The 24,749-nt window shown below is 38.2% G+C and overlaps 1 protein-coding gene across 1 annotated transcript; it reads left to right on the top strand.

The window, feature by feature from the left end:
- Positions 1-471: 471 nt before the first annotated feature.
- Positions 472-18,858, top strand: LOC124612980 (3-ketoacyl-CoA thiolase, mitochondrial-like). Its single transcript, XM_047141515.1, has 8 exons — positions 472-956; positions 1,569-1,735; positions 7,555-7,686; positions 8,120-8,384; positions 15,515-15,690; positions 15,880-16,080; positions 18,412-18,566; positions 18,648-18,858. The coding sequence occupies exons 1-8, from the start codon at positions 938-940 to the stop codon at positions 18,730-18,732; spliced, it is 1,200 nt and encodes a 399-aa protein (XP_046997471.1). The 5' UTR covers positions 472-937; the 3' UTR covers positions 18,733-18,858.
- Positions 18,859-24,749: the final 5,891 nt, after the last annotated feature.

Here is a 24,749-nt window from a genome sequence, read left to right on the forward strand (position 1 = left end):
CTACAGAACAAACTGGCAGTTATTCCACTTACACTCCATCAGCTAATAAAAGAGGAAAAATAGCCGTATTCTATAACACAGTAGGGGTGTTAACAAAAGACATCACTGTTTACACGACATGGCATGAATTACGACACTAATAAAGAGTAGGTCTAAGCCTGTCCCACATTTAACTGTGATTGGTTGTGTTTATATGTTGATTCAGTAGATGGCGATGAATAGGTTATTAGAAATCGCAAACAAAATTTGACATAGTTTTGTCACCCAGGTACTGATAAATCAGTCGCCTTTTATAAAACCTTGTTAGTTGTGTGTGATAGCAACGGTTCTCTTTCTTATAGTATTCGCACAGTGACACGAATGTTGGATGCAAACTAGACGCCAATGTAATTGCATGAATCTGCACTCTCAATCATCTTATGTCATGGCGAATTTTGATAGTTACATAACAGAGTTTCATCTGACATTTTGCCTAAGTATTAGACACTGCAAGCGACAACTGCCTAAATACTTTACTCTTCCGCAATCAAACAAATACTAAGCTCGTCTCACTGTTAGATGAACGGCTGTATGTGCACAACTTGTTTTGCATAAGTTTTCCCTCTACAACACGTCTCTCTCCTAATCTGTGGCCAGCCAGGGTTCTACCTGACACAAGTGCGAGATTAAAGTCCACGTAGCGTGTGCTACAGTTACTCCACCTAGTCTGTTACGTGCATCCTATTTCACTCAACACAAGATTAAAGTTCATTCAGCTCGAGCAAAGGTCTTGGAATGTGAGGTACCCGCAACCCTCACACACATACGAGAGCGAGGGCTGCTGAAAATTGACTGTTCAGTGCAGGTCATCTGTGTGGTGTGTCTACAGTGCTCAAGTTGTCATTCCATTAATTTGTTCATTTAGATAGCTTCGGTGTTTTATCCCAGAGAAAAAGCAATGGCTGCTTTAACTAAAGGTGAGTGCGGCGCATATGTGATAAGGATATAAGTAGGTTCTGCCTGGCCTGTTCAGTGTAAATTACCACCCAAACTTCGTAATTGTGAACGTCTTCATAATAAGAATCAATTTTTTGTTCCCGGCAACATACAGATTCAAATAAATATATCCTCGCAATGTAGGACGCCACTTTCAGGTACCACTTTTCGCCGTAGGTATATGATGTCTGTCTAATGGGAGTCGAATGACATTTGCGCGTTTACTTTGTTACTTAATGATCTCCAATTTACCTGAATTGTGCTTTAAATAAGTATCTCAGAATGTAGGCGCGACGAGAACAGATTTTTTGTGCAATTTGATGCCTATCTGCAGTAAACAAGTATGGGAAAAGAACGCCAAATACAGAATTCCGAAAGCGCCAAGGACAATAAACGACGTATTTCTTTTACTTGATTATTTGGGGGTTAATAAAGCAGATGTCGTTGGCTCTGAGGGCAAAAATCGCAATTACTACCAATCCAATCATACATGCACATTAGCTGACCTTTATTTGCCAAATAGAGTGATAGCTGTGGTTGTAACTAGTATCTTTGTGAGGAAAATGTGATTTAAAATTTCACTTTTTTTACAGGGATTTTTATCGTTGCTGCAAAGCGTACTCCATTTGGCACCATGGGTGGTAAATTTGTCCAGAAATCAGCAATGGAGTTGCAAGAGGTTGCAGGCAGAGCAGCGCTGGCAGCAGGCCGCGTCAGCCCTGATCAAGTTGATTCTGTTGTGATTGGCAACGTTTTAAGTGTAAGAAATACTAACATTCAAGATGTTAGTCCAAGTCTGCTGTAATAGTAATGTTTTCATTTGAAACAGCCCTCTGTCAAAGAAAAATGAGCTAAAAATTAATTTTGTGCTATGAAGTTTTAAAATACCTTGTTTTTAAATGTTCTGATAAGAAAAAATAGAGAACCAAGTATATGCAGAGACTGATGAGCCCTAAATCTACAGTTCATTATGAAATTCAGCTAGCCTATATTTGTAACTCATGTTACAGAATTTATAGTGGCCGGCCTCAGCAAATGAACTGAAATACTTTGTGTAAAGCACTAAATGTTATTTCAAAACACAAATTACAAAAGTTTATTTTTGTGAAGTATAACGTAGCTGTAAAAATTGAATGCTTTTAGAAAATCTATGATTACAGTCTTAAATTTCAAAAAACAGCTGTTGTATGTCCAAATAATATACACTTTTCATTTTGTTGTGGAAATCCCAGGACAGTGCAAGATTAGGATCTGTAACTACACAGCTGTCATGCTCTTTGCAAACTCCACCTACATAACAAAATTTCTAATAAACTACCATCTACTAAGTGTGTAGATATAATATTTAAGTGGTTACTTTAAGTATTTATCTTACAGAGTCTGTTAGCATCTCTAAGAAGTTAGTGCATCTACAGACCACAAATATTCAAATCTGCTTAGCACATTGGCAATATGATATGAAGTGATCTTGATTTATATTTCGTAAAAATCTTTAGTCTTTTGTTGTACCATAATTGATGTAGTTGTGTGTGGTTTTTTCCAGTGAACAATAATTGTCCCAGAAATGAATTTAGCAACAGTAGGAAATACTGGTACATATTAATGCAGTTTTCATGTAATTTAAATGAAATTGTGAGCAGAAATTTCACATCTCCACAGTTTGAAGTTAGTCTTGCTCTGTACAGAATTAGATTATGAACCACAACTACTACGTAGGTTTATGCAATGTAGGGCCCTACAAATTTATATGTCTGTACATTGCATAACCTTCAAGCATCACCTTAGGTCCATACCCTAATTTATACATTATAAATATCTTATATCTTTAGTGGCAATATTATGAGGAGGAAAGTTGCCACTCACCTTATAGCAGAGATGCTGAGTTGCAGATAGGCACAACAAAAAGACTGTCACAAATAAATAAAGCTTTTGGCCAGTAAGGTCTTCATAAAAAATAAGATGAGACACACACACACACACACACACACACACACACACACACATGCAACTCTCACATATGACCACAGTCTTGGGCAACTGAAATCACACTACTTTCCTCTTCATAATATTGTTAAATTTCACCCTGGGTTTTCCATTGTGCAGTATGTTTAGTATTCCTTTAACATTATCAATGTTAATCACACACTTCTTCTTCTTCTTCTCACACAGTTTCAAGACACTGATGAGGTCTGTTTGGAACATAAGCCTCTCAGTTGTCTTCTGTCTTCTTACCATGTCTCTCCACATTGATCCAGCCTTCTCCTTTCTTTTGCATACATTTCAGCTGTCTAACTCTTGGTCTTCCTCAAGGTCTTTTCTCCTTCTGTTTCATCTCTTGTACCTTTCTGGGTATCCTCTTCTCTTCCATTTGCTTAACATGCCCATACCATCTGCACTTTGATTCCTCTATCCTACCCTATTCTTTTCTTAATGATTCCTCCCTCATTAATTCTCTGATCCTTTCATTCCTCAATGTGTCTATCTTTTTCACTCCAGTAGCACTTCTCAAGAATTTCATTTCACTAGCTTGTATTTTGTTTCTCTCTGTTCTTATCATTACCCAGGCTTCAAGAGGCAGATGTCAGGACTGACACTGACACATAGTATGCCTGATATGTAACTCCTTTACTATTTTGAGGGACATTTTTGCTCCATATCAGGCTTCTAACAACCAGAATGCTTCTGCTTGCCTGCCCTGCTCATTTATTTCTCTGTCGCTTCTTTCATTCTTGCATATTCAACTTCCCACATACTTGAAACTCTCCACCTTCCTCAGTTGTTCCCCACCAGTTCTTATTCCAGTTAGCTGTGACACTCCTTCTTCCTGGTTACATTCATCATTTCACATTTATTTATGCTAAGCTTTGTCCCATATCTACTTGTTGTCACATGTCCAACTGCTCCTGCTTCTTGTTTCTACAGATTGTCAAATCATCTGCAAACACCACGGCTTTCATCTTTCCTTCATTAATTACTTGTGCCACTCTGCTCATTGTCTCAGCTATCACCACAAATAGCCCCAATGAAAGTACACTTCCCTGCCTGAAATTGTTCCTTTGTTCCAGCCAATTGGAGTTCTCTGCTCACTCTTTCACACATCTCACACTCTCATTGGACATTTCTCTTTACTCCATATAATCTGTTTTTATACTCCTCTTTTTTCCAGGAACTTTCAAATCTTGTTTTTACATACATAATCTTATGTTTTTTCAATGCCCAGGGAGGCCATCAGTAGATCTTTTCTATATTTGTAGTGGTATTCTTATAGATGTGAGCCCATGTTTTTCTTTGCTCATCCTCCTTCTGTTTTTGCCCAACTCTCCATGTTAAAATCTTACAGTTCCTCTTCTTCTTCCTCCTCCTCCTTATTCCAGGTTCCATTTAGGTTCAAGAGTTCTTCAGGATACTTCCTCCACATGATATTGATTTCCTCTTAATTTTCTACCTCTTGGCTACTTTTGTTTACTATTTAATCATAGTCTGTCATATCATTCCCACCTCTTACTTTTAACCATCCCATATAGGACCTTTTTTGAATTTTCACTATCCTCCTCCTAGTCCATTCTTCCACCCACCTTCTCTCTTCAGCCTCTTTCTTTCTTGTCTGGTACTCTTCTACAGTTTCTACTGTCCTATTCTGGAACCATATCCTAAAGGCTCTATTCATCTTCTGCACTATGTTTTTTGTTTCTCTATTCCATCAAGTTGTTTCCTTCCATCTCTTTTTGTTGCTTGTACTCCCATATACTACTTCTACCACAAATGTCCTCTTCAGTCTATCTCATTCCTCGTTCGCCGTTTTTGGTTCATCTGCTGGGAGATTTTCCTTCACTATTCTGAGGTGCTCTACCCTGCTCTCTTCTCCTTTCAGCTTCTATACCCTTATACAACCATTCTAGTTTTTTGATGCTTTCTTATCCTTTGACCTCTCAGGTTCATTATTAGCAGTCAATTTTTACTGTCCAAGGCCTCTGATATCTGTGATGTTCCTATTCATTTCACTATTATAGAGTATTGTATGTAATAAACTACCGATTTCCTACTCAAGTCATTATTTTACCAATTAATCTTGTGGCTCTCTTTTTCTTGGACCAGGAGTTACCAACCAACAAACTATTCCTCTGGCAGAAATCCAGCAGCCCTTCATCTTGCTCATTTTGACTTCTCCAATCTTCTGGTCAAAGCACACTTTCATACCTTTGTGTTTATCTTCCAACATATGTCTTTATATCCCTAATTTATATCACATTCTCCCCCCCCCCCCCCCCCCCCCCCATCTGTTTCTGTAGTCCCTCTTCAAATTTTGTGTTTGCTGTAGAAGTGCAGTCTATCTGTGGGGACTTACAATTGTAATATGTCCATAGTCTTTTACTTCAGTAACATTTTATCTACTTCATTCTATCACTCACCAGTATTTTCTTCGCTTCTTTTAACACATTTCTCTCCACTTTCCCCAGTTAATTTCATCATCATTCCTGCTCCAGTAAAATCGATCACCTTTTCTCAGTTCTCTCCTTCTTCCTCCTTTCCATCTTGTCTCTGACAACCCCAACAGATCCAACTTTCTTCTTTCCATTATATCCACAATCTCCTACACCTTCCCAGTCAATATCCAAGTATTCGTTGTTCCAAATTGTAATTTAGGTCTACAAACAGGTCATCAACTGTTTTAATTATCTATCCTTTCCAAGGCTCGTACCATTGTTGACAGCAGAGAGATTATCCACTATGTGCTTGCTAGGCCTATTGTAGCTTCATTGAAGACCTGTTGGCCATCACTTTTCTGGGGTCCTGTAGGACCTTCACAGCTACCGTGTCAGTCTCAGTGGAACTGTACACACATCTGTTTTATTCACTTCTGACACCAGTGCTGTCAGGAAAGAGGAATCAAGTTTTAAGATACTGTAGTTTTTGGTATCAGAAGTTCCTTCTTATACAAACAAAAAAGAAAGGAAGGTAACAGATATGTTTGCACACAGAAAGTTTATTTATATGTCATACATTAGAAGAGAAACAACAGGAAGATTAGAATAGATGGGACTGGACTTCTTAGTGTTTGATTTTGTGGTAAGGTCTTATGGGACCAAACTGCTGAGGTCATTGGTCTCTAGTGTTTGATCATAGCTACTTTGGAGAAGGGAAAGCAAATGGAGACTAAAGGATGCCATGCAACCGGATGAAAAGGAAGGAAATTAGGGGCAAAAGGGTGGGGGCAACTGTGGTTGTGTATACTTGCAATTTGCCAATGCTTATTCGCCAATGCTTATTCAGTCTTCCAAAAAGCTTTGTGGTGGTTGTATCAGTGAATAATGCTAAACTGATGTAACTGGGCATGAGTGCTATCAAATTAATTTGGATGAAGCAGATTTTGTGACTGCTCAATGTGATGGTCATAAGTGAATATGCAAGAAAAGTTTTTCCAGTGGTAGCAGTGTCTGCGGTTTCATGGAGAAAGTTTTTCTAGAGCTGTCAGAAAATTATACCCATGTTGCAAAGTTTAGAAGGCAACAAAGTTACTGTGTGCAACCACTAAATAATTCTCAAGTTTTCTTATGGCATGGAAGAAGAGGAAATTACAGTATAGGGACTCAGTTCATAGTATTATTGCATCTCAGTAATGAAAGTGTTGGAAAAACAAGCTATATTCTTGAATGATCGCTCTTGGAGCAATGTTGGATGGAAACCTTCAGCATAAATAAAGCAAACTAGAGACTGTCTGTATGATCCACATGAACGTACAAAGAGGGTTCAACACTGAAAGTTTGGGAAGGCATATAGAATGAGATGAGTAAAATTTAATATGGAGAGAAGATATGAGCATAGTGAAGGAAATTAACTGTTTTAACTTTCCTGTCTTGTCCGTACTGAACTACACTGACTAATGATGTTCCCACATTTTCCTCTTGTTCTCTTTTGGCTCCAGATGAAGAAACTCTTTGACAATGATAGCTGAAGAATCTTGTTGTTGCACTGATTTATGTTGGTTGGGGATGGGTTATTCTTTCTAGTTCATGTTACCTAATTGTAAGGTTTGACGTACTTATGGATGTAAAAAAATTCGCTTTAGTCATAACAAATAAAAATATTACCCCAAAATGCAGACCTCTAAAGGGTTGGTGGGGAGGGAGAATTGGGGGGGGGGGGGGGGCTGCATGATGGGATAGGATACGAGGAAAATTTGTCACAAATGATGTTCTGTACCACGAAGCTTTCTACTTGTTCACAGTGCAATCACATTGTATCCTTTGCATGTCTGTTTAGAAACTGTGATCATGTGGAAATATACTATACAGTTACTCCTGTTACACTTAAAGAAATATTCAGTTTGTATTACAGCAAGGCAGTATCTTATGATGTAACTAAACAAAAGCAGCAGTATCATTTTTTTACAACACAGTTTTATGGCTAATAATTTGTGTACCATACATTGAGATTGAGAACCTTTAATATACTTCAAAAAATCAATCAAGCAAGATTTTTTTCAGCAGTTAAATGGTCCATTTGCCTGTTATAATAAGCATTAATGCGAAAATGTAGTGATCGTACTTATACTGAAAATAGATCATAATATTGTTTCAGGTTTCAGCTCCAGATTCAATTTTCATTGCACGCCACGTTTCTTTGAGATGCGGAATACCCATTGAGCGACCTGCACTGGCTGTCAATAGACTTTGTGGTTCTGGATTCCAAGCTATAGTCAGTGGGGCTCATGTAAGTAATCTTTTCATATTTGAGTGGAAATAGTTGAAGAATCCAGAATAAAAAAGAACACTAGCTATGAAATACAAACCTTTATTGTCTGTAAATGTAATATTTTATGCAAAAAGATGAAAGAAATTGCAGAAAATTACTGTGATCTATTTGCCAAAGACTGAGTAATTTGGAAACTACTGCTAACAATATTCTGTTCTAAAAATGATTCACATGTATTCATGCAGATGTCTGCCCCCATTATTGCAACTGCAGCTGAAAGTTACATGTCTGCTGATGTTAACTGGAAACTTTCTATTTCCCTTTTGCTTTAAGCACAAGCTGTGTAATTACAGCAAATAGTATTATTTTCGGTTTTGAAGAAACATAAATTCATCATCTAAATTTGCAAATTAAGGCTGCAGTTATTTTTTTATTTTGTAATAAATTTCAGAACATTCTCGTAGGGGACTCAAAAGTAGTTCTGACAGGAGGAACAGATAATATGAGCCAAGCTCCTTATGCTGTGCGTAATATCCGATTTGGAGCACCTCTTGGAGCAAGAATTGAATTTGAGGATACTCTGTGGGTTGGTCTTACAGACACCTACTGCAACCTTTCAATGGCACTGACAGCAGAAAACCTGGCTGAGAAGTACAAAATTGCAAGACAAGATGTTGATAAGTATTCCCTTCGATCACAAGTGCAATGGAAGAACGGTAAGCTGAAACACTGTCATTTAAGCATCTTTAATGGAAAACAAAATGCTAGTGATTTGCATGTGCAGGGTTCAGCATTAACAGATTCTAAATTTATATACAATCTAAATCTTTAAATCTGTCACCTTTATCTCCAATTTCGTTGTACTAAATTTCATGACTATTTATACTATTTGTGAGGTTATTTCATGGTTAAAGTGAACCACCACTAGATAAATTAGCAGTAACAGATCATACACTGGGACCAGCAGACCACTAAATTTGATTCTCTGATACTAACATTTTAATGATTTTTTTATCATTACTATGCTTGAATGCACAGTTTTCATGGATTTTTTTTTTTAAAAAAAGCAAAACTCACGAAAATATTTTTAACAGAAAAGGAGGAGGACTCTTATTAAATAAGTGGGCCTTAGTGCTAAACAAAGCAAACGGTGTCTACTCTTCAGTTGTGCAACCTCCATAATGCATGCTGGTGTGACTCATATTTCTTTTCTAGTGGACAGATGAAGCCGCAACTTAACCACCAGTAAAGTTCGGCAGCTTTAGCTAGCTAAAAAAGTATACTTTTGGAAATTAACTATCTTTGCGGCCACTGATGAGGTCTCCAACAGATGAAACTTGGGCAAAGGAACATGCCTTAAACCACATGTAATGCTCATAAAACTAATGTCGTCAAGATTGCCCGGTACTTTCATTCAGTAGGCAAAATCCCAAGCGTGTGTGTGTGTGTGTGTGTGTGTGTGAGAGAGAGAGAGAGAGAGAGAGAGAGAGAGAGAGAGAGAGAAGGGTCATAGTATGCTGTAAGCATTGTCTCAGATTTAGTTCACAGACGATACAAGGACAGAGTGAGAAGTAAAGTTAAATTAAGAAAAAGAGAAATAAGAAGCAGACTGGACAGTGACTTAAAAACTACGAAAAAAGCAAAAAGTGGAGGCTTTTAGCCACCTTCCTTGATGTTTGTATTAATTTCATTAAAGCTTATATCCAAATATTAGTCCATAGAAAAAATCAACTATTAAACACCATCACTTCCACTCCTTGCATATCAAATGCTCCTTTTCCTATGGTCATGTGGAAATAATAATTTCCTTAACTCCTACACCTATATGTTCTCTTAGGTTTTCCTTTTCACAGATCTGCACAAATAAATATCTTGTGGAGTCTCCACCTCTCAGCCTACCAAAAGGACATCTTCCACTTCTAAAATCCTCAGAAGCAACCCATTCTCACTTGTCACCCAGTAACACAGGGCTTCAACTGCCTCAGTACATTAGTCTACCAAGACTATGACTATAAGTCAATCCCCGAAATGCAATACTCTCTCCCTAATGTCCTGTATATACTTTCCACTGTTGCCTTCCTAATGTCCCTAACATCCTTTGTCAGACCATATTATGTTCCCAGACCATTATCCATATGCCAAGGTTCTTAACACTGCTGTAAAACCTGCCCCCCACCCACACCCCAGCACTATCACATCAAAGTCAGAGTAACATGTTAAACCACACATGTTGTATACCACATAATGTGTTCACTGCATGCCTTTTCATTTAGGAATGACCACCACCAAACAGTCTTAACTGCATGAAAGGACAAAGAAATAGTGTCCACCTTGGTGACATCTAATATCTAGCTGCTGTGCTTACTCAAGGGACCCGAATGCCTGCTGCACCACATTGGCCATTTGGATCTTCCCATGCAGTACTACTATCCCTGAACTCTCAAGACAGTAACTTGTTCTTAAATACATTTTTTGCTTCCCACCAACACCTTAGGTGCCAGAACGCACTTCTTCAATCATACAACCCTGCACCCTCGCAGCCATAAAAATCACAAACTTTGATTTTTGAAAACTTACAGTGAAACTTAAAATGAGAAATCCTTTTTTTACAAAATATTGTTCTGAAATTCAGATTTTTAAATATAATTTCATATCAAAACAATAAAACCACAACATTAAATACAAAGAACGGGTGGTTCACATAGGAGTCTCACTTTGCTCTGTTGTTCTGCTTGATACTTATCGGCGTAAGTCGGTTGTCTTCATGACTATGACAACATTCAAACAAGCATTGTAGCTGATTGATGAACTTGTGTCCAGTATTAATTATTAATACAGCATTTAGTGATGAATGACGATTAAGGTATTCTTGGCCCATTGGGGGTCATGTAAAATTCAAACTTTTTGAGGAGTTGGGAAAGACAAAACACTGTGACACAGGACGTGGATTTAATGTTTTATAAATGCTTTAAGTTCTTTTACTCATTGAGTTGTATTACGACTATATTGATTTAAGGCCATATTGATAAAAAAAATAAGCAACACCTTTGAATACCAATGTCCCTATAATACAAGTATGCCTTCACAAAACATTAATTTTGTGTTACACACACACACACACACACACACACGCACAAATCATCATCACAATCACTAGTTCCAGATGTGTTTGGAATAATTGGAATTTTGCCTCCTGAAGCCATTCTGTCTCCTTGAAAATGTTAAAGAGTTGTAGCTGTCTTATTTTGCAGAAAATTGTGCAAATAACACCACCTAAAAAGTAAATTTTCTTTCATAGATCATGTCAGAATTTTTCTCTCATTGTGATAAATTTGAAACTTTGTAAAATATGCCACCCCTTGCATGACTTTTTTAACTAATCACTGAGTATTATTACTTTCTTACTACACACTTTTGTCTCTTTTTGTAAGTTAAAAAAAATGTGGTTGTGCAGTCTCTCTTCTTGTGTATTTTTTTTTTTTTTTTACATTCAACCAGAATTTTCCTTACCATGTTTATTTGAAAGTAGAATGTCAGTCAGAAGCCTCTAGAATGGGAAGTCAAACCTTCTACCTTCTTCCTAAAATTCACAAACCCAATCATCCCGGCCGCCCCATTGTAGCTGGTTACCAAGCCCCCACAGAACGTATCTCTGCCTACGTAGATCAACACCTTCAACCCATTACATGCAGTCTCCCATCCTTCATCAAAGACACCAACCACTTTCTCGAACGCCTGGAATCCTTACCCAGTCTGTTACCCCCGGAAACCATCCTTGTAACCATTGATGCCACTTCCTTATACACAAATATTCTGCACGTCTAGGGCCTCGCTGCGATGGAGCACTTCCTTTCACGCCGATCACCTAAAACCTCTTTCCTCATTACCTTAGCCAGCTTCATCCTGACCCACAACTTCTTCACTTTTGAAGGCCAGACATACCAACAATTAAAGGGAACAGCCATGGGTACCAGGATGGCACCCTCGTACGCCAACCTATTCATGGGTCGCTTAGAGGAAGCCTTCTTAGTTACCCAGGCCTGCAAACCCAAAGTTTGGTACAGATTTATTGATGACATCTTCATGATCTGGACTCACAGTGAAGAAGAACTCCAGAATTTCCTCTCCAACCTCAGCTCCTTTGGTTCCATCAGATTCACCTGGTCCTACTCTAAATCCCATGCCACTTTCCTTGACGTTGACCTCCATCTGTCCAATGGTCAGCTTCACATGTCCGTCCACATCAAACCCACCAACAAGCAACAGTACCTCCATTATGACAGCTGCCACCCATTCCACATCAAACGGTCCCTTCCCTACAGCCTAGGTCTTCATGGCAAACGAATCTGCCCCAGTCCGGAATCCCTGAACCATTACACCAACAACCTGAAAACAGCTTTCGCATCCTGCAACTACCCTCCCGACCTGATACAGAAGCAAATAACCAGAGCCACTTCCTCATCCCTTCAAACCCAGAACCTCCCACAGAAGAACCCCAAAAGTGCCCCACTTGTGACGGGATACTTTCCGGGACTGGATCAGACTCTGAATGTGGCTCTCCGGCAGGGATATGACTTCCTCAAATCCTGCCCTGAAATGAGATCCATCCTTCATGAAATCCTCCCCACTCCACCAAGAGTCTTTCCGCCGTCCACCTAACCTTCATAACCTCTTAGTTCATCCCTATGAAATCCCCAAACCACCTTCCCTACCCTCTGGCTCCTACCCTCGTAACCGCCCCCGGTGTAAAACCTGTCCAATGCACCCTCCCACCACCACCTACTCCAGTCCTGTAACACGGAAGGTGTACATGATCAAAGGCAGAGCCACGTGTGAAAGCACCCACGTGATTTACCAACTGACTTGCCTACACTGTGAAGCTTTCTATGTGGGAATGACCAGCAACAAACTGTCCATTTGCATGAATGGACACAGGCAGACAGTGTTTGTTGGTAATGAGGATCACCCTGTGGCTAAACATGCCTTGGTGCACGGCCAGCACATCTTGGCACAGTGTTACACCGTCCGGGTTATCTGGATACTTCCCACTAACACCAACCTGTCAGAACTCCGGAGATGGGAACTTGCCCTTCAGTATATCCTCTCTTCTCATTATCCACCAGGCCTCAATCTCCGCTAATTTCAAGTTGCCGCCACTCATACCTCACCTGTCATTCAACAACATCTTTGCCTCTGCACTTCTGCCTCGACTGACATCTCTGCCCAAACTCTTTGTCTTCAAATATGTCTGCTTGTGTCTGTATATGTGTGGATGGATATGTGTGTGTGTGCGAGTGTATACCCGTCCTTTTTTCCCCCCTAAGGTAAGTCTTTCCGCTCCCGGGATTGGAATGACTCCTTACCCTCTCCCTTAAAACCCACATCCTTTCGTCTTTCCCTCCCCTTCCCTCTTTCCTGATGAGGCAACAGTTTGTTGCGAAAGCTTGAATTTTGTGTGTATGTTTGTGTTTGTTTGTGTGTCTGTCGACCTGCCAGCATTTTCATTTGGTAAGTCACATCATCTTTGTTTTTAGATATATTTATATATATCAATTTTCGGTGCCTACAGTGTCACGTCTTTCAGTGTCACACACATTTTTATTTTTAAAGGGGATCACTTAAGACTATGCCCATGGGTTCGCCCCTTCCAATTTCTCCCTCATATCACGAAATTGTCATCTGATGAAGTACAGACTGAAAAAATAAATTCCTTTTAAAGCACAGTTTCGTATATAATTTATATTCAAAACCTTACACCTGTGTCACAGAACAAATTCTACATCGAGAATACTTTACACAAGTTTAAGGGAAGAAATGCTTCCGATAATTATTACAGTATTTAAAGAACATCAAAATATGATCGGGCTGAAATCAACAAACAGTACATGAGACTATGTTAATACAACTGTAAAAAGCTAAGGAGCATATTATTAGCAAAATGAGAAATATGCAAAAGTGAAATGCCAAAATGAGCACTTTTCAATTGGGAGTAAATCAAAACAATCAGAATGGCTGAAAGAGAGCACAAAAACATGAGCCATAAACGAATAAAAGCTAAGCAACTAAGCAAATAAGAGAATAGGCAAGAATGAGATGCCAACAAAATGAGATCTGGCCGAACTCCGTCGGCACTTATATACGGTTGTGCTCGTGGCAGCACCTCACGGCCTGTACGCAACACGCGCGCCTGCGACCCCAATGCACTCTTAGCACTCGCGGCAGCGTCTAGTAGCCCGTACGCAAGTTGTGCGATTGCTGTCACAGGTCGACCCTTAATCTGTTACACAGCCATGTTTAACTGAATGGTGGGATAGAAGAGGGATCCAGTGGAGCGATTTTGGCTGTCATAATTAATCATTTAGCAAGAGAGTGGAAGCATTTTTCCATGGATGATTTGTGCTTTCTTCTTTGGACTAAGTGTTACTTGAGGACAACTTTGAATAATTTGGTATACATATAAAATAATAATGGTAAATGTAGAACTCTATGCAAAGGATAGGTTTCTTCAGATTAAGTGAAGGTCACAAACACGAGTAAGCTGTTACAAAGACTAGAAGATTGATAGATTTTATCATTGCTAAATGCTCTTGCAGAACAATAGCATTTTGATATAAACTTGAATGAATAAAACTATTTACGGAGTGGAGACTTTTCAGGAATAGTAGGAAAATAAGGAAATCTTGGGAAGTTCTGACTCACTCTGGGAACTCTGAGAAACTTTTGGGGGGAGGGAATGGAAATAAATGATCCGAGTCATCTTGTTCAAACTCACTCTCCAATTCTGATTCAAAAACAACCGTTTGTGGAGTTGTGCAGGAAAGGTGAAGGAGGGTAGTGAATTGTTGGAATGTAAGTTGCTCGATCACAAATACTTCCCACATGCTCACTGATATTGGGAACCTTTTATTGTCTGTGGATACACCACACTCCTTCCTCGTCAAATACTTTTTAGGGGTGTGAAGTGTGACACGAGTACGAAACATGCATGTTTTGTAGAATAGTACTGAATTTTAGGCTTTGGTTCCTTTCCTTCTTTCAGAGCAAAGTAATACTTCATTGACTTTCTTGCATTCTCATGCTTAAAATCAACAGTGGCCATAGCTTGAAGTGCATCCACTTATAAACAAGATCTGTCATTACTATCAAAATCTGTTGATACCACATTCCCGTCAGTTTGAAGTATGTTTCTGCATAGGTTTCTCATAAGCTTGAGGCTATTGCACAATAACATGCCACTGCACAAAATGGTGATGGATGATGATAATGAACAAATTTCAGTGGCTGGCAAGAGATTAAAATTCATGCATTTATTATGAAACTGTAAATCATTGCTGAACTTGGAATAATTACTAATAGGTAATGTGGCAACTCAGACAATTTCATTTGAGGCTATGCAAACTAGTGAAGTTAAACTTTTACTCGCACTAAAAAAAATAAAAATAAATGCAGAGATATTTGGAATTTCAACATGAAATTTTAGAGAAATCTTTTGATTACACACAGAGGTCACCCTGATTTACAGTGGCACTAAAAACTCTTGCTGCAGAAAGTCTTTCCAATTAAACATAACAGCTATTTTGCACCTTTTTTGTTTGAGCATGTCTGATTTACTGAAGGTTGCACTTGGAATTAGTATTAACAAATACATGTGTTGTATTGCAAAATAAATTTTTTGCACACACACAGTCTTAATTGACACAATTTCTATTAAGAGTAATGGTTTTCTAATAAATCACATTACAGAAGAGCTTAAGAGGCAAAATGGTTCACTATTAATATGCTTATTTATTTGTTATTGTATTCCTAGATCACAATAACTACCATATCATGATTTATTTTTTGCCAGCCAATGATAAAGGATATTTCAAGGAAGAACTAGCACCAGTCACACTGACAATAAAGAAGAAAGAAGTGATTGTTGATGTAGATGAACATCCGCGACCTCAAACTACTGCAGAAGGACTTGCAAAACTCGCACCTGTTTTTAAGAAGAATGGAGTTGTCACCGCAGGATCTGCATCTGTACGTTCATTTAAAACGAGTATTTTATGTGAAACTTATTTCTTCTCTCTTTGAGAAATATTTGGAAAAGATAATTGCAAGCTATAGTATGGAGTGCTCATACTTTCAAGATAGATTTTTTCATTTTTATAATACAAACCGGTGGGTAATCCATTTTTGAAAATTTTAAACAGTGGTGTCATATTTCAGGGCATATGTGATGGTGCTGGTGCTGTTGTTTTGGCTAGTGAAGAGGCTTGTAAGGAATATGGATACAAACCATTAGCACGACTTGTTGGTTATTCGGTTGTTGGTGTGGACCCAAGCATAATGGGCATAGGGCCTGCTCCAGCAATTCAGAAGTTGCTGAAGGTCACGGACAAAACACTTAATGATATCGATCTAGTTGAGGTAGGTAACCCACAGGAGCTCAAGTGCAATTATATATTAGTAAACTATTTGCATGTAAAACTAAATATAATTATGACAAAGCTGTACAATGACATTGTCATTTTCATTAAACAGAAAGTAATGTTTATTCACCAAGTGGTGGCAGAACACACACATAATAGGAGGTTATAATTAGCCAAGCTTTCAGAGCCAGTGGTTCCTCCTCCAGGCGGAAGGGGTTGAAGGGGAAGGAAGAGGGGTGAAGGAAAAGGACTGGAGAGGTCTAAGAAAAGTCTTTCCTTCTCATCCCGTCCAGTAAGTCTCCCCTCTGGGTGACTTTTCCAAAATCTGCCGCTTTTCCTAGACCTATCCAGTCCCTTTCCTTCACTCCACTTCCTTCCCTTCAACCCTTCTGCCTGAAGGAGGAGTCACTGGCTCTGAAAGCTTGCCTAATTATAACCTTCTTTTATGTGCGTGTTCCGCCACCGCTTGGTGAGTAGTTTTTCTTTATTTATCCAATTACATTATATTGCCAAAAATTGATTGTTTTTGTTGTTAGAAAGTAATGTTTGTATTTTCTTGTGTTGAATACTTTTATTTCCACACTCTAACTAGCATGGCAGTAGCACATTAATAAAGTGAGTTGTATCACTTTACATACAGCTGCACTTTGTTTCACTAACATTGGTGGCCAAGGTATTGCTCTTCTGGTGAAGAGCATACACTAAATGAATCCAATACTATGCAGCAGACTAACACACTGAGGTTTTAGGCACATTTCATTTCTTATGTTTATCTTAAGGGGCTCCGGAAAGGCTCAAAATCATGAAAAGTTCAATTTTTACTTTTTTGCGTTTTCTGAATCTGCAGACTATTACCTTTTAATAGATATGTAATTTATTCAATTCCGAAGACTACAACTATTATTAAATTTTCTTTGAAATGTGTTCTACATGGGCATGACCCGCTGTGGCGCTGTTAAACTGCTGTCAAATGGTGTTATTATTAACGTCCGTGTTCATCAGGTACATTTTACTGATGTAAGATAAAGTATGTGTTGTGGCTAACCTGTGATGGTTCAATATATATCGCTGGTGTGATTGTCGATTGTTTCGTGTTTATTTACTCTGTCGTTATCTCGAAAATATTCGTAATTAATTCTGTTTCTTGAGTCTCTGTTTTGTTGAAGTATAATAATGAGTAAAAGTAAAGTTATTAGAAATCCTCTGAAGGCTTTTAAGAAAAGGAGAAATGTTGGAAAGCCAAAGGTATGTGTTATTACTGTAAACAATAAAGACGATAACCAAGTGAGTGAATCTAACCTCTCAAGTACACCTGCCCATAGCAGTCAAAGTGGGAAAGAAAATACTTCACAGAAGAAGCTTGGTTCAATGAGTGAAAACTATGAATGTTTTATGGGCGAATCGGATGTGAATGAAATATTTGATATGTCGGTTCTCAAAGTAATTTTTTCAAACTGTGTAAGATGTATTCATTGTAGTGAAGTTGGTCTGGAACTCTCCATAATAAAGCACGTAGGACTTGCTAGTGAAATACAACTGAAATGTGATAGGTGTTCATACATGACCACCTTTTGGAACAGTGTTGCAGTAACTGCAACTGAAGAAAATGGTAGCAAAATCTACGAACACAACAACGAGCGATGCTTGCTTTAGACAAGGAACGCCTTCGGGCTGTAAAGAGTCTAGAAATACAAGCAAGAGTAAACAGGAGGAGGAACAAGAGGAAGCTGGAGGAGGAAGATAATCCATGCACTAAAAAGTTAATCCAATCTTTGTCGCTCGATTCCCAAAACTTTTATTTTCTCATACTAATTACATGTTTTCTAAGGATCTTCCAAACATATTTGTTTCAAACTTTCAGTAAATGTTACACAGTACCTTCCGCATAATTTAACACAGCCTTTTTCCAAAAAACTGTATATTTTTGAATATATAAATAAAAAATTGCAAAAAAATGTTGTGAATTTTCATTACAATTGAAAAAAAAATCATCTTTAATAAGTGAACTAAAATTTTGTAAAATCCCTGTGTTAAGTTGTAGCCCATATTCCAATAAATAATCTGTAAAAAGTTCAACTTCCTACCTCAAATACTTTGTGAGCAAAGATGTAATTTATAAGCGTTATTTTAACATTGCAAGTATAGGGCGTTCCGGAGCCCCTTAAGCTTTTCTTTGATTTATGCATTGTGATTTATTGCAAATGAATGACCCATCCCCCCCCCCCCCCCCAAAAAAAAAAAGAAAAACTAACTACGAGGATGGGGATAAACTTTAGTACTTCCAGTCGGATGTATGACTGCATAGTCATATTGAAAATTTGTGTTGCAGATTAATGAAGCATTTGCTGCTCAGACATTGTCTTGTCAACAAGAACTGAAATTGGACATGGAAAAATTGAATGTTAATGGAGGAGCAATTGCACTCGGACATCCACTTGCTGCATCAGGGTCACGTATTACGAGCCATCTTGTACACGAACTCAGGTTTGTTATAATGTAATTGTGTCAAGCATGCAAAATTGGCGACATTCTCATTGAGTAATGAGGCATTTTTTTTCTCTACAGGAGGAGAAAAGGAAAGTATGGAATTGGTTCGGCTTGTATCGGTGGTGGCCAAGGTATTGCTCTTCTGGTAGAGAGCATACACTAAATGAATCCAATACTACGCAACAGACTAATTTGTACTGAAAAATTTATATAAAGGATTTTCATATTTTTTATATTCATATATGTATATACACACATCTATATTAAAATTCAAAAAAAGCTTAGTAAATATTCTTGTCTGCCTATATTGTCGTCCCTCTGTCATAGAACATATTTGTCACATTATATACATTTATTAATTAAATTTTAATAGGAAAAAATGAAATTAATCCAGAAAAATTGGAATGGTGTTTTATTTCCAAATGTAAGAGCCCAGACGTTCTCTGGTATGAAACCACACCCCTACTGCAAGCAGTGAGGAATACTCTCTTTTGTTTTCATTACTGGAAAATAAACAAACTATTTAATTCCATTAATGTTAGGGAAACAAAGTGCAGTTTGGCTTCAAACCTGAGAATGAGAAATTGTTTTACCAACAAGTGATGGAAGAATCAATTAATAAATTTCACAATACACTTTCCAGCACACTTACAGATGTGCTGAAGCCTTCTGCTTTGACACGTAGCTGTAGGCAACCATAAAACTGCAGTGATAATAATACAGTAAGGTTTTGCATTGCCAGCAACAATTTTTTTTTTTCACACCAGGAAACAATCACCTATAAACATATAAATAACAAGCAGCTTAACTTGTGAATATAGTTTCCCAGCATATACTACTAATGAAAAGCCCTGGTAGCAATATTTCGATGCCAATGAGTGTGAAACTTGTTGAAATATCATGCTATCTTAATGTTGCCACATGGCTAGAAACCCGAGAGCTTTTCATCAAATAGCTTTACTTATTTCACAATTTTCCTTGAGCAGCTGCGTTCAGTGTTATGCATGAAATCAATTTTTTTTTTAAAGCTGCATTTGACCTTAACATGTGCATCTATTGCAATGAACATTTAAGACACAATTTGAATTTCCACAGATTTTAATATTCTGGTTTGTCTAACTTTAAATCAAATCTGTTTAATTGGATAAATATAAAATCTACTCACCAAGCGGCAGCAGAGAACACACACAAAAGACTGCTGTGACTGGCAAGCTTTCGGAGCCAGTGTCTACTTCTTCAGGCAGAAGGGGAAGGAAGAAGGGTGAAGAAAAAAGGACTGGAGAGACCTAGGAAAAAAAGGCAGATTTTGGGAAAGTCACCCAGAACCGCGCGTCAGGGGACTTACCATATGGGATGAGAAGGAAAGACTTTCTTCTCATACAATACGGTAAGTCTCCCCTGACCTCCTCCTTTCCCCTTCAACCCTTCTGCCGGAAGGAGTCACTGGCTCCAAAAGCTTGCCAATCACAACAGTCTCTTATGTGTGTTTTCTGTCACCGCTTGGTGAGTAGATTTTTTTATCTATCCAATTAAATAATTTTAAATCAAATCTGTAACATTTTCCTGTGAAATGTAACATACACCTATGAGTCAATACATTATGACCACCTGCTAAGTAGCATGTTGCCCATCCCATGGAACACAATATAGCAGCGATTCTGGGTAGGTTTCTGAAAGTATGTGGCACCAGATCTTTTCGCAAAGATCACACAGGCTGGTGGATTGTAGACGCGGAGCTGGTGCTCTATGGTGTCCCAGAAGTATTCAGTCATGTTCAGACAAGGAACAAATTTTGTGACCAAGACATTGTGAATTCATTGTAATATTCCTCAGACCTGTCAAGATTTTGGCCTTGTGCAATGGACAGTTATCCCTCTGGAAGATTCCATCATTGGTGGGAACAAGCATAAAGAAATGCAGCTGGTCTGCAATAATACTCATGCAGTCCACTGCTGTTACAGCTCCTTCAATTACAACTTCAGGTTCTGTGGAAGCACAGATGAATGTCCCCCATAGCTTACTATTGTCTCCACACAGCCAATGTCTGTGTCACAGTGTATGTTTCTAGCAGCCATAGGCAGTAATGTTTTCTACTATTATATGGAAAGGTGTCCTGTTTGTTGTAGTACAACTATGTCAGAAGATGATATCTGTTTTATTTTCTTGCATTATGACATCCATCAAGAAGAAACTGATTTCATTTGACTCTTAGTGTACCAGTACTGTATTTCACTGACAACACATTGGTTACTAGTGGAGTTTAACTTTTCAAAGTTAGAAAAGTTGTTATAAAATTGTTCGACCTTCATGTGTGTTTTTACCATTTAATAAATTACATGAAGAGTGCCTGCTGCTGCTCAAAGGGAGATTATTCTTCAAGCAGTACATCTCTTCTAAGAAAAGCAGACAGGGTATAGTGTTTATCTATGTTATGCGATTGTGAGAGCCATGAGCATATGGAAGGGGGTCACTTTTGGGGTTCAGCCTGCCCCCCCCCCCCCCCCCAACCCCAAAAAAATAGTCCATGTAAGAACTGGATTTTCCATTAGCACAGGTATGTGCACTGTCCTGCATGCTGGATCAGCGCATTGAATCCTCAGGTCTGGTGTTCTCACACTCACCATGTGTGGTACAGCTCTAAATTCATTCCTAATACAAAGAGACAGCTGACATGTAGCTGGTCAGTGAGAATGTGTGCTCCCTAATGGCCTACATTTTTAAAATTTGTTTCTTTGTTAATATGGCAGTGCAGCGGCATCTTTTTTTGCTGAGATTTATTCACTCACCTTAAGCTCTATAGAACCACAGATTGTTGTGAAGTGACATACAAAAGTGTTTCAACCTAGAAAAGCTCTTAAAGGGACAAGCTGCACAAAACGTGTCAGCAGGCTGCATAAATTATTCTGTGGCATGACTTGAAAGAGGGTTCATTTTATCAGTTCTGACTGAAGCCACTAAATAAAAGTAGTTCTTGGCTAGAATTTCTGTGCTGTACTCTCTCTTTAGTAATACACCTGCTGCTAACAAGTATGCCTTAATGCATATCAAAAAAGAATGTTCTGAACCAATTGCAAACTCAGCTTCTGTTGATACAAATACATCCCAAATTAATTTGGACTCAGGTGACACATCAGTGAACAGTGGTTAATGGGATATTGGAATTTGTGTGAATGAAGTTTGTACTGATGACTTCTGTGAATAAATTGTTGAAAATCCCCATCAGTGTTACCTGAGGACTATCCATTATTGGCTTTTCTAGCTAAACCTTTGTCATCCAAAATGGTAGCTTTCAGGTACAACTCCTCGACATGTTTTGACCATGTGCATAGAATGTTTTTTAAATGTTGCGTTCTTTTTAAAATGGACTCTGTCAGAAAAGATGGACACCACCACTTAGGTCTTTTAGTAATGAGGCCCTACACTAACCAGAAGAAAGCTCTGGATTTGTTGGGTCACATAAAGACAATGTATAATCAAAAATGTGCTAATTACATTGATAGTGTTTTGAAGATAGAAGGTAAAGAAAAATCTGCTGTGCATAAAATGAAGATTGAAAAGGCACATCAAGATGCCAAGTGAAGGTACATGCTTCTGTTAACTGTGAAATGTAAGGTCCTGTCTGAGAAGCAGGAACTGACTCTTCGCAGTAAACAGTACTCTGGAAATTTAATGTCATATGATGACAAATTAAACGATGGTGATTTTCATTCTTTCCTGAAGGTCTGAACTGAAGCTGGTGATTAAGTTCTGCAAAGGCATCTTTAAAATTTTTCCAAAGAACACACATCAGTGCTAGTACTCAAAACCAGGTAATAGAAAATATATTGATGATATAAGTGAGCAAAGTGTGCATGGAAAGGACAGTTCTAAGTGCTGCTCCATTCTTACATGACAGACATTGCAAGAATAGAGCAACTAACTTTGTAAGGATTTCCTGACGTTTATACCTGCTACAGACTAATGTGGCATGGGCTGGCGAACTAATATTATCCAATTTGAAACTAATCAGTGTTAATTTTGAATTTTTGTGGGTCAAGGGGATGCAACAAAGCAATGGGAATGGGGTGTCATTTTCATTAGAAAAGAAGACCCAATGGCTGTTTATGTAAATTCTGTTTCCATTCTTTACACCTACCCTTAGCTGATTCATGTTCTCTGTAACCTATCAGGAATTACATAGGGGCTTCTTTAGGAATTCTGCTAGACATAATCACATTCTGGAATAATCTGTCAAAGATTTATTTATTACTAGCAGCCAGACACTCCACACTTTTGGCAATCTGCAGAATTTGGTGGATTTGCACAAATAAGGCAATTCTGCAATTTAAAGAAATGTTTTTGGTCATAGTGCCTTCTCGGCAACAGTTACAGTTGTGTGCCAACAAAGGAACTGCTCAAGAAGCACACCAATTGTTACATGCAGTCACTCATAGCCAGTTCATTGTTTTTCTTGCACTAATAGAAAAATATCATTTTCTTAATCCTTTCTCTTTGCAGAACGCTTAAAAGTTTTACACTGAAGTGCCAAAGAAATTGGTATAGGCATGCATATCCAAATACAGACACATAAACAGGCAGAATACGGTGCTGTGGCCAGGACACAACGTCTCTGAGGTAGTGATGAAGTGGGCATTTTCCTGTATGACCATTTCATGAGTATTGTGTGAATATTAGGAATCCAGTAAAATATCAAATCTCCGATATCGCTCGTGTACCCTGGAGACAGTGGCAGTGGCAATGAAAGACAGAAAGAAACAGTCTAGGTAAGAGAGGAGACAGTGGCAGTGGCACAGCAAAAAACTGATATGACTTCCAAACTTAGAAGTTGAGTTTCAGGTGCTATTCAGTAATGAATTACTGTAAAATGTATGTATGCTCAACTAAATCGTATCTTTAAATTGGTTTAGTTTACTTTCACTCCACTTTAAAACAAAGTATTATACTGAATTGTACAATGATGAGAAGTCTGGTGCCAATAATGCTGCGATATGGAGCGTTCCGTCCCCACTTGTTCCATGGCATGCCCACAGTAAACAGACATCAGCACACTCACATATAAGCTGCCATGAGCTGTGCTGTAGGGAGCATAGCATAGTCTACTTGCCTGTAACACTGTCAATATCGCTTCATGTACCTTTTGTTCAGGAAATGTTAGAATCATAGCGTCAAAGTCTAGTTGCCTTGCTAATTTATTGTTTCCAAGGTTCCAAAATCTGAGAGACAGTGTTGATGCAGAGCTAGAGTTCTGACAGACCTTTCCCTTTCAGTTGCAGTCATTGGTAGAGTGTAAAAGGTGTACATACATGCATATAATACAGAAACAAGCTTAAAATTTTAAGCTTGTGGATGTTATTCAAGAGTTCTAATGGTTCCAAAGTAATGTATTCAGGGTTTGAAGTATAAGTTGTTTTCAAATATTAGTTTCTTCTTCTAAATCTCTTGTGACATCATAATGGTATTCATTGGTAAATAACTTGCACGCTTTAGTGAACTGGTCGTCAGACACTTGAAGTATTTCCATAAAACCTAAATGTTTCATCTAAAATCTTCACTAATCAGGTTTTCAAGTTAGAAACTAGATTGTCACTAATGACATAAAATACATTTATCTTGAATAAATCTTCTGAATCCACATCTGCCACTACATTACTGGCTTCAATATGAAATAATTTCCTCCTCTTAGTGCGCACCTCTGGAAATCAATATTAATTGTGCTGGGAATAACTTTTGATCCCCCATCACAGAGAGTGAGTTTCAGCAGCAACAGCAATCTTATCCAAATTAGCTGCAATTGGTATTGCAGCATCAGCCCAAGAAATCTAATGGATATGACACATAGAATATAACGAACTTCCAACACTGTTTCAGAACAGGTGGACTGCTACTAAACAGGTTGTAAAGAAGTTGAATCATTCAGGCAAAAGTAGCTGCTTCATGACAACCCACAGCTGCACGTACTCCACATAATGCTATAACAAGCATACAGAGAAAATTTTGTGACAGGTTTTCACAGAAGTAAATGTGTCTGGGCTTCTTTATAAGATTGTCTAATTCACTGGTTGGAATTGAGTGTTTCACAAGTGTTGATCAAATTAAATGTGCAATAGTTCATTTTCTGATTACAATCTACAAAATCCAAAAGTTAATAATTTATTTTATATTTATCAATTTCCTTCTTGA

Source organism: Schistocerca americana, chromosome 4, assembly GCF_021461395.2.
Source record: "Schistocerca americana isolate TAMUIC-IGC-003095 chromosome 4, iqSchAmer2.1, whole genome shotgun sequence".
NCBI classification, from domain to species: domain Eukaryota; kingdom Metazoa; phylum Arthropoda; class Insecta; order Orthoptera; family Acrididae; genus Schistocerca; species Schistocerca americana.

Bases quoted from the DNA above. Each gene is read 5' to 3' on its own strand.
- LOC124612980 (XM_047141515.1), top strand. The intron at 8,385-15,514 runs GTAAGCTGAAAC...ATTTTTTGCCAG, and splicing joins ACAAGTGCAATGGAAGAACG to CCAATGATAAAGGATATTTC. The intron at 18,567-18,647 runs GTTTGTTATAAT...TTTTCTCTACAG, and splicing joins CATCTTGTACACGAACTCAG to GAGGAGAAAAGGAAAGTATG.